Consider the following 11314-nt stretch of genomic DNA (forward strand, 5'->3'; position numbering starts at 1 on the left):
CTCTTTTCCCCCCAGAAAAGTGTAACATGAGTCTTGCTTTGTTTGGCATAAAAGGCCGCAGATTTATTTTCACAATATCATAACCACCACTGCACACATTAGTGGAAATAATTCTGAAGATGCGGCGACTGCTCCGTGTACAAAAACCTGCTTCCCCCTTTCCTTCCAACAGTCCATCATAGGCCCAACTCTCCCAACCCTTTGCGCCTGAGCCTCGCCTGCCCATGCAGGTGTTCGGGGGCGGGGAGAGTGCCGTTTCCTTGGGGGAAGCTGAGCCCTTGTTGTTCCCCCCAGACGCCCCTGCCGTGTTAGGCTCCCAAGGGGCGCTGGTCTGAGAAGGGCGAAGACCCTTCCAGCTTTCTCCTGGCTCATCCGGAGTCTGTATCTTGTGTTTGGTTGCCCAAACACCGCCACACCGCCTGTTGTCCTGCGACGTCGACGATCAGGCCTCCTTGCATGTTCTGTTTGTAGGGTGGGTGGGTGGAAAACGAAGTCCTGTGTTGGCAGGCGGGCGTCCCACTGCCAAAGCTGGATGCTGCCTGCAGTGGGAAGCCCGCTCACTATAAAGGGGGGTAGCCCCTCCCCTTTCCATTGTTGCCCCCTTCGCGGGCTTTTTCCTTTTTGGCGCGCTGCGCCGTTTCGCGGGTTTTGCTCCGCTTTGCCGCGCTTCGGCGGGCACCTCCCCTCCATCCTGTGGAGGAGGGAGGGGGAGTCTTTAGGAGGAGGACACCGCCCGGGTTATCGGGGTGCCTCCTCCATTTCGGGATTTCCCGTCGTCACCTTCATAACCCGTGCATCTGTCCATTTTGGACCCATTACATAGCAATAACTCATTCCTCTTTTCCCCCCAGAAAAGTGTAACATGAGTCTTGCTTTGTTTGGCATAAAAGGCCGCAGATTTATTTTCACAATATCATAACCACCACTGCACACATTAGTGGAAATAATTCTGAAGATGCGGCGACTGCTCCGTGTACAAAAACCTGCTTCCCCCTTTCCTTCCAACAGTCCATCATAGGCCCAACTCTCCCAACCCTTTGCGCCTGAGCCTCGCCTGCCCATGCAGGTGTTCGGGGGCGGGGAGAGTGCCGTTTCCTTGGGGGAAGCTGAGCCCTTGTTGTTCCCCCCAGACGCCCCTGCCGTGTTAGGCTCCCAAGGGGCGCTGGTCTGAGAAGGGCGAAGACCCTTCCAGCTTTCTCCTGGCTCATCCGGAGTCTGTATCTTGTGTTTGGTTGCCCAAACACCGCCACGCCACAGATGGGTTACCGCCCACCGTGGCTCCCCCCTGCTTCCTTCCTTACATTCTAGGATTTTTGTGCCAATGATCCAGTAGAATAGCTCTACTCCCAGTGGTAACAAATGTACTCCATCTTTAAGAAAATACTCTGGGGATTTTAAATTAATCAGGCCGTGCCTGATCTGGCCCGAACCCCTGCCCCTGCAGCATTTTGCCATTGCACAATTTAGTTTTGGTCTGGACCTCTCCAAGGCTGCGTGATTATCCGTGCCCCTCCATTCTGCCCTCGGAATTATCAGTGACCATGACTTCCGTTTCACCCACTTGCCCTGCCAGCTCCTGTAATGAGCATATCATTTTCCGCCTTAGAGCCCCCTTCCCAGGCTTGTCAGGCTATTACCTCCCGAGTGTATGACCAATACGTCCGGCTTTTGCTATTTCCCCAGCAGTTTGCGCACCTGCCCTTGCGCCCCTTTCATTCCTGGCCCCCCCGAGCCACCCGATTCAAATTCGCCGGCCGTCCATTCCTCTGTCCAGCTTGCCCCAGCCCTAGACACAACTGAGTGTCCTCCTACCCAGACCGATCTCCTTTTCCTCCGGGCTGCCGCTGCTGGGGAGAGAAGGTGGCATGTCAACTTTCCTTTTTCAGGCCTGCTATACCTTTAAAAAACACCCCGACCTCTGCGCACCTGCCCCTGCAGCTATGCCCCTTTCATTCCTGGTACCCCGTGCACCCAAACCGGTTCCAAATGAATGTCCTACAACCCATACCGATCTACTTCTCCTCCGGGCTCTGACCTCCACATTCCTTGGCCTGAACGCAGACCACTGGTTTCTGGTTTACCCCCTCTCTGAGGTAACATTGTTCATCATATTTCATCCACAGTAAATACTTCAACATCCTTTATTAGGCTAGCACCCCCCCTCCAATTTAACTTTGCTCTGCCTGCTCTTGCAGGCGTTACCAACTGGGGGAGCGCCGTCCTCGACTGGCTTGAGTTGGATTCCTTTGTTAGCATTTCCACCTTGCCGTCTTTCCCCATTGTCTTATGCCAGGTTTCCTTTTCCCCGTCCTGTACGCCTAACCTCCACCATCCTAATCCTCTGCGGATTGCCTGCCCGGGCCGAGCGAGTGTTGGATGAGTGTGGTCCTTTGTAACCCAGCAAATTTCCTTAGCCATATCCTCAGAGGCACCCTTCTCCTACTTTAATGTTACTCCTGGTTTTGAGCGCCCTAGCCCTACATCCCCTTCTCCCCACCATAGCACCTTAACCATACCTGGCGCATGCACACCCTTTGACACCCTTCGCTGTCTCAGGGCTCCAGCCACTGCCACCTTAGTGATAACTGTCAAGTTGCCTCCCCATAGAGTTATACCCAGAAACATGCCTGGTAACCGCTTGAGCTGCTGACTTGGGGCAACAATGCGCCTTGAAACACCCGTGTATAGTAGCAGTATGACTGCCCCCTTATACCCAAAGTGGGCATAAAACTACGAGGGCTGTATGCCCCGCCAGACTACCTTACGTCTACCGATTTAACCAATGTCATCGTAGGGACTTCACAATAGCACATTGTACCCTCTAGAAGGCTCACCCCTCTTTCCTATGGTACTGCCTTCCCACAACTTGGCCACCCGCACCTGATAGGGGTTAATTTGAAGAAAAGAAACACCATTGCACTGATGCCTCCCATTTTGACGCCTGCCTGTGGTGTAGTGAGCTGGTCTCTACCCAGATCCCTACTGAGATCTTCGCCTAGGTGACAGGTACAATGGGCGAGCTTGAAGGCAACAGACTCGACCGTGATACCCTGTGATGCATCTGTAACTATTGGGAACCCTAAATGATCATGAATGGAGCCGTGCCCCTAGGGCATGCCCCCGTGCTGCTGCCGTCACTGCTCCTACTGACCCCCTTGTTACTCCTAGATTTACTTGGGGCTCCAGGGCAGCGCCAGTACCCTGTGGCTCTATGATTCTGGGTGTGGCTGTAATTCTGATAGTTCTAGACTGAAAGGTCGCTCAGTGGGGTGAGCGCCGGCTGTCACTGTGTGGATCTGCCAGTTGTCCGTTCTACTCCCGGCAAGGTCAACCCAGCCTTTCATCCTGCCGAGTTTGACAAATCGGCACCATGGTGGTTCTACTGTCTGTGTATTTATTCTATATGAAGGGCTTAAACGTAGTAGCTTTATGCTAACACCTCTTTACCGTTTGGCCTTGGCCGACTGCTTACAAATACCGTGATTTGGTAATATGGGCCTATACACACTGATGTTAACGATACATGTGGTGTTGCAATCTTGCACGGAATGTATATGACTCTTGTGATAACATAATCATATTTCCCGTAGTGTCCTTAGAAATAATGCCCTGTGATGCCACTTCCTGTATTGTTGAGGGGTGAAGGGTCGCGTTCCCTCGTTTCCCAAGATGTAACTTCAGGGTGTGGGCCGCTGACATCCCTTTTCGTGTTGTCATTAGGATCAAGGGTCGTGTGATGCCTCTTTTGCTCCCTGTGATATTTTTTGGTGAAATGATGTCCGTCCCTGGGCACCTATGCACTGCAGAGAATCCTGGAGTGTATTGCTATGAAGGACAAGAGCAACAGGAGACCCCTGACCCTATGTGCAGCGTTTGACATTTAAGTTATGTAATTCCCTCTTCACAGCCGGTGTGAGATTGTTAGCTTGATACCAACCGCTTTCTGGTGCCCGTTTTTGCTCCCTAGGCCAGCAAGTGTCTTTCCAATGTACCCCTGTAATATTAACTCTGCGTTTGGGGATGCCCGCCACATCTACCTGTACTTAACACCTAACGGACCCTGTGCCCCGGTATGAGATTATTACAATTGCAAATAAAGGCATGTAGTTGACCCTACACCGCATATTATATTACATTTCCCTCCAGAAAACAAGGTGCCGCGGGGCGTCCTACCGACAAAACCCTGCTTTCAATAAATAATAAATTAAATCTTCCTAAAATAGCAGCGCTCACGTCAAACAGCAGTCTACATTCCCGTTTTGCAACCAAGCGCTTCGCCGGCCTGCGAACAAGCCCAGCCTCTGGCTGTATGCCGCCCTTGCCCTGCGAGCACATTTGGCCCACGCCAGGCTTATAAACCGCTTTAGCCACTGGTAGCTGTTCTAAGACTGCTTTGCATTACGACAATCTGCTGAAAGCCTGCATTCCCCTCTAAAAGCGTGGCCTAGCTCCTCTGCATGCCCGGGGAAAAAACACCAAGATCCTCACCCCAGACCCGAGCACTGGTGGAGCAGCAACCACCCTGGGCCTGTTGCTAACCCCACTCACCTTCCCCCGGGCCCCCGGCAACCAACGCCTTAGCCAGGCACCGAAAGACCCAGTATTCGACAATTTACACAACCCTGGCGCTCTTAGCGTGGATTTAAATAACAATGTTAACGTTCAAACTCAGTATCCAAACATTTGCCCCACCCTGGCAAACTTAGCGCTGCTCTAAGTAACCGTGTTAACCTGCTAATTCCCCCGGAACTCCAACGGCATGGTGTATCCCAATAAACACGGGGCTCCTTCGCCCTCCTAACAGGCGTAAACATTCGGCAAGCCCAGACTATTTCCCCCCCCCCACAAGCTGCTGCCGCACAGGGTCCGCCAGCTTGGACTCCTCTGCTCCTCTCTCAGGTGTCCAACTACGCGAAAGTGATGTCATGGGAGTAGCCTTTTAACCTGCACCAGTTACCGTAGTGGCCTCCCCGGACTGTGGCGAGGCACATAAACCCACCTCCCCACAGAAGCCACACATCAGTGTGGATACAGCGCAGACACATTTGGTATGGCTTAACCGTCTTTGCACACCAACTGCCCCCGGGCTTGGTAACCGCATCATTCCGTACGGGGTGGGCACGAATGAAGCGCAATCACCATTGGTATGGCCTAACCGCCTTTGCAAACCCACTGCCCCAGGGCCTAGTACCGCATTATTTGGTGTTGTTGGCTTTTGACCTCACCTGCCACCCATTCCTTTCATTGGCCCCTCGGCCGTTGTTACACACCAATGCCGAAGCTGCTCAGAAAAGCTGTCCAGATTTTCAACCGCCCCCAAAATTACAGGATGCCAGTGTGTCTGATGCTTGCTTTTGTCTACAATTGCACGCACAATTCTCCAGCAATGTAAGCAAAAACGGGTGGGGGGATTACCCCAACGTGCCTTATGGGCCCAACCTGCCCAGGAACCAGCTTGCTCCTTGCCCCTCCCCCACCAATACTCCAACAGCCCTTTTCTACACGCCCTCGACGCCCGTCCCCACTGGAAACATGACCCCTCTTAGCTGGACACCTCCTCAGCTGAATCACCTCCCGCACAATTCCTAGTTTCTAACGTCCTTGGAATTGACTGGCCAGAGATTATGGAATCGGAATGCCTACCGTGCATTTCTAGTGTAGTCACGTAACACTGCCTTCTTAATTGCTTTCATAACACGTTATCTGTAAACAAAATTGCTGGAAGTCGGCCACATGGTAGGGCTGCCTCAGAGTCCAGAGTGTGAATACTTGCGCCATGCAAGCCATAGTCAGAAAACGCGTGGCACGACAAAACACCTTGCGCGGAGGCCTTATCTAGCATATGCAGTTTCCACCCTGGTGCCCCTACTCGAAGTGCGGGATGCAAATCCCGACTCGCAGCCCACGCACATTTACACGTAGTGCCTGTCCGGTGTGCCCAAAGGGAGGCAACGAACGCATCAACAGCATACCCCCATCTATACAACCGAGATGCAAAATTAACCTCTATGCCGCCTCGACCAGCCCCGCCATAAAATCACCATTTCACCTATTGCATCTTAAAGCGGAGTGGGCAAACTTCCGCTAGTCTCGCAGAAGGCGTACCCGCCATGCTTTTAGTCCCAGTAAGTTTTCCCTGCGGGCTAATACAGTGGTTAAACCCATCCAGCCTGTTACCCCATGCGCTGATCTGCCTGGCCCCTCAATCTCCCAATGCCGTGTGCATGCCCGCCCATACATGGACTGACCTCTTTGCTGCACATTAGCCAGAGGCCATACCGTAACTGAATGCCCTTGTGCACGTGACTATGACCGCGAGGTAAGCAGCGGGAGGGTGGGTGCTACCCGAGGGCCATATGGGCCCAACCCGCCAAGGAACCATTTCTAGTCCTTGCACCTCCCCCACACGTACCTCCGACTGCACATTTCTCTCTGCGATTGCTGATCCTTCTCTGGGACCCTGCTCCTTCGGCGCTGGAACCGCTTCACTGGAACAGTCCTTTCACTGGAAAGCCACCAGAAACAAGAGCACGCCATCAAACGGGAACACGGGAAACCGAGCCAAAACGAAGTCCTGTGTTGGCAGGCGGGCGTCCCACTGCCAAAGCTGGATGCTGCCTGCAGTGGGAAGCCCGCTCACTATAAAGGGGGGTAGCCCCTCCCCTTTCCATTGTTGCCCCCTTCGCGGGCTTTTTCCTTTTTGGCGCGCTGCGCCGTTTCGCGGGTTTTGCTCCGCTTTGCCGCGCTTCGGCGGGCACCTCCCCTCCATCCTGTGGAGGAGGGAGGGGGAGTCTTTAGGAGGAGGACACCGCCCGGGTTATCGGGGTGCCTCCTCCATTTCGGGATTTCCCGTCGTCACCTTCATTCCCCTCCAAAACCCCGCCCCTCCCCCCGCTGTATTCTCCCTCCCCTTTTACCACCCGCGGTATTCCCATCGACCGTGCGTTTACTACGCGTTTACTTCACAGTCGGGCTATTGTACTCGGAGAATGGCATCGCAGGAGTGGGGCCGATGTGTAAAAATCGGTTCAGGCTCCATAAAATGCTAATTGACATTGGGGTGGGGCGGAGCAGGCGAAGACAGGGCCGTGCTACAGGTTGAAGACAGGAAGGGGTGAGAGAGGACGAGGGAGGGGGCAATGGGGGCGTGGGGGGGGGGCGGCAGGCAAAAATGCGTTGGATGGGGTGACAGCCAGTTAAACAAGCGGGAAAGAACCCATGTGTTGAAGGGGGAAGACTGTGGGGCGGAGAGAGACTTGGAGAAAGAAAGAAACTATAAGTGTTAGGGAGCTGGAGAAAGAGAGAAACGAGGGAGCGGGATATAGGGAGGATGAAAAGGAGCGAGAGGGAGAGACGGAAACGAGAGCCCGTGTTACAGGGAGGGAGGAGACAGGGCGCGTGAGGAAAGGGAGAAGGGTAGGATGTGTGCGCAGGAGCGATATCGTTGCGAGAGGTGGTGGAAGAAAGCCGGGGTTGGGAATGCATCACTTTGGAGCGGTATGACTTCCCCGTTACGGTGGCAACATGTTCTCGTGTTTTCATCGTCTTCCCTTTAAGCGTGACTTATGCAATCAATGCCCTGTTTGGAGAAAGGGCACCGCTAAAATGCATAGCGCCGCCTACGCCACAAACAAGAGTCAGTGCGTAGAGAAATTCCTGGGGCGCAATTGGGTTACTTGCGCACTTGTTCAAGTAAACATCTGATGTCCATGTTCAAACTTAGAAGCCGAGAAACCGCCTCCACGCCGCCCCCTCCCCCGCGTAGAGCTCCATCCAAGCGTCCGCTCTCTCACCACCGCCGAGACTCTGCCCCCTCCCCGTCCACCCATCCTTCTCTATCTGTTTCGCACACACGTCTCCGCGCCCAGCTCCCGTTCCAGTGCAAGAGGCACAGGCAGGGGTGGGGGTGGGGGTCAGCTGGGTCTGCACAGCCGGGGCTTCGGCTGGCAGGGGGTGGTAAGCGTGCCAGTGAGCGCTGAGCTCCAGTGAGCGCTGAGCATCAAGGCTGGTTGGCACAGTACGGTGGAAGCTGTTTTCTCTGACAGCGCGCTTCCTTGCTAGCTGTGCCATTCAGTGCAAGCCTCCGACGCTAAGCAAGCGTGGCAGCACCAAGTGGAATCTTCTGGTTAAGCTCTCGAAGATGCAGCCAACTTGCCCGACTTTGATTATCCTTTGCCTTCGCGTGCAATTAGTGCGAACCTGAACCTAAGGATGGCGTGGGGGCCTTTCAACTATATCAGTGGAAAGGGGGACCCTCAGCGAGAACTCAAGCGCCTGCCCCCATCTTGGCCATTTTACAGCACAACACATTTTTTTTTTGTTCATGACTTTAAATGTGCGCTTTGCACCCTGTGCGTTACAGTCTGCCCTTCATGGCCCCCTGCATCCAGCGTTGTTTTCACCTGGTTGCCTTTTACTCTCGTTCGTCTGCATTAGCACCTTCCTGACAAACAGCATGCACTAGATTTTCAGTGGACATTTAGTGCAGCGATGAACATTCCTTCGTATCCACTATAACAATTGAAGCCCCCCCAAACCCCCTTCCTGTGAATCAGACGGTTACTGAATGCAAGGACCCGCCCTACCCCGAACATCAGATTGAAATGGGCCCGGAAGAGCCCTGACAAATCTTCAGCCATCTCTGCCTGGACCACTGTAGACCCTTCGTTTGGCAAACTAGTGACTAGCAGGGTCTTGGCCACCCTCAAATAACTTCAATGGCCGAAATGCACACACACATAATAGCACCTCCCAATTCTACCAAATTTCGACTCCGGACCATAATTATGGTGAGAGGCGCTATAACAAATAACAGAACGAACGAACGAATGAATGAATTAATGAATGAATGAATGAATCCCGGGCCCTCTCCGGAAATAACCTAAGGTTGGTCTTAGGTGCAATGTTCAGAAACAGTCCCAACATGGCTCGTCGTTCCAGTGCTCCGAGCAATGCGTCTTTCTAGGGCGTGCAGGGATGCGGGAGCACTCATTAACCACAGTGATACCCGGGCACAGTTGTCATGCACCGAATCGCTCTATACTCCCCCTTTTGCTGAGATTACCCATACATTAAGGCATATGTGTCCTCAAGCTGTCCTCTGCAAGCTCCCATTGACTGCGTGCTTGTGAGGGGCAGCGCTTGGGACCCTGGTGAATGGTCACTTCCGGACAGAGTATTCTGGTGCATCCTGGTGTCTTTGTATCCCCCGGGAAATTGAATGGTCTGGCAATTATGCAAATCTATACAACTTGTGCCCTCAACACAGTGCTAACTACACAAAACGATACACTTGAGGACAATCCACCCATCCTTGTCCATCATCGCATTCGTTTCAAGAAACAGTCAGTATATGACTATACATCCAACACGGCTCAGAATACAGCAGCACAGAGGGTAAGCAGGCTTACTCCCTCCCGCCTTGGACCGAATCCCTCTTCTAAACAAGCAGTCATGGTAATCTGTTCGTCCCTACATCCTTGCTGTAAATCCCATCCATATGCAATGAAGAATATATCCATCTTAAGTGCTGAGGACGAGCATGCTCGTCCCATTTGCATACACATGCATAATAGTCCAACAGTTAAGGGGTTACATTATGCTCGCCACAAGTTTCCTGTACTCAATAGATTTATTTTTTTTCTCTCTGTAACACACTCGATTAAAGACAGATTTTTGCAGTGTACATCGCTCGGTGGTTCTATGTCCTGCCCATTTTCACCAATCCAAGGTGCAAATAGGGAGTGGAGCCACAACATTTGACTGCACTATCTCTTGCCAACTGGTAAACAATACGACCAAGTCATACACTGCAGCACCGATTTTTAAGTCAATGCTGCTGGATTCACCTCCCACTAGTTTACTACATGCAATAAGTAAGGTGTGCACAAGGCTTGCCTCCCATTCATAGGAGATCGGTTCGATGTCGGTACCATCCGTGAGTATTTGGCACAGCTGATAGACTCAATTGCGAGACTCAATTCTTACACACATCGAAAATGGTAGTAAGAAGTCCAGGCTATCCAATCATTGAACTATATAAGCTCATGTACAACTCACTGTGCAGGATACACTGTTTTCAAGACATGTTAATAGGCAACACAATGTGGAACAAACACAAACACATTGCTACCCGAAAAATCACACCTTTTGTTCAGTTCGAAAATGATGGATTAACAAAGTTGCAAGCCCCTTTTCACTCACCCACGTTCTGTTACATGCCACTTAAAGCAGGCTACACACCAACAGTACATGATATGCAAACCAACTGGATATATACAGACCATTTTTGGTCTTCACTACATGCTTTCACATAACGCAAGAAATGGCACACATGTACAGTGCCCCTCCCCTTCCCGATGACCCATGCTTATATTTTAGTTGCCAGAAGTTGGAAGGCACAGAGCCCCTTACCTGAGGATGGCCGTGTCCCCCTGGCGGACGGTGATGTTGTCGGTGCTCCGGGTGAAATCAGCACTGCGCACGGGGAGCCCTGTTGGGAGAAGGCAGAGCAACCTGAGCAGGAGAAGCGGCAACTGGTTCCGATCCGGCAGAGACCCCCGACCCACCATCTTTCACGAGCGGGTGCGTCTCCTCACCACAAGCACCGGCAATAACAGCGATATAAATACGTATGCGCCCACACACACAGGTCTCCACAAACGGCTATCAAAATGAATCACAAAGGCAAAAAAACAGAAGTCTTGTGTACAAAAATAATACAAAATATATAATCCAAAGTCACTGTCCCCTCCAGCAAAGATTTCCAGATCTGTTCATAAGTTCCTCTCGTTTTTCGCTCGCTGGTGCCTGTCGGCCACGAAGAAGAAAATGAATGGACAGAAAACAAAACGTTGCAATCAACGGAATTGCATCTGGTCCCTCGGTGTAAAGTGAATGAAAATGACGTCCCTGACTGCTCCTCTGACCCGACTTCCAAGTAATACTGTCGCTGGCACTGGCGCTGCTCGGGAGGCTGTGGCGGTGTGTGTATGTGTGTGAGCGAGCCAACTGCACGCCTCGCTCCTTCTGCCGAGGCTAACCCACTTTCCCAGGCAGAGGAGAGAGCGCGAGAGAGAAAGGGATGGAGGGGTGGGGGTGGGGAGGGATGCAGGAAGGAGGAGGATGCCTGCGCTGAAATACAAGCTCTGAGCACTGATTGCACTGAAGGAGAAAAACAGCAGCAGAAGCAGCTTCGGCTCCCCCACCCCCCCCCCACATCCCCATCCAAGCCCTGCTCGTCAATCATCTCCCCTACGAGTTCACACTCTCCCCCCGTGCCCCCGTCCTCAATCACCCCCCCCCCTCGCCCAGC

The 11314-nt window shown here is 52.6% G+C and overlaps 1 protein-coding gene across 4 annotated transcripts in view; it reads right to left on the reverse strand.

The window, feature by feature from the left end:
• The window catches only part of LSAMP (limbic system associated membrane protein), a 1269728-nt gene extending 1258666 nt beyond the window's left edge, over positions 1–11062 (reverse strand). For 2 of the 4 annotated variants that reach the window (XM_069635911.1, XM_069635913.1), the window contains exon 1: positions 10414–11061. In XM_069635911.1, the coding sequence (XP_069492012.1) occupies positions 10414–10571 (158 nt within the window). In that variant the 5' untranslated portion in view covers positions 10572–11061. Of the gene's footprint in view, positions 1–6412; positions 6730–10413 lie in introns of those variants that run through there. The other 2 variants (XM_069635910.1, XM_069635912.1) reach the window with 2 other exon arrangements.
• Between the last annotated feature and the right edge of the window lie 252 nt (positions 11063–11314).

This window comes from Ambystoma mexicanum, chromosome 7p, assembly GCF_040938575.1.
Source record: "Ambystoma mexicanum isolate Mex_15411 chromosome 7p, UKY_AmexF1_1, whole genome shotgun sequence".
Classification (NCBI taxonomy): Eukaryota; Metazoa; Chordata; class Amphibia; order Caudata; family Ambystomatidae; genus Ambystoma; species Ambystoma mexicanum.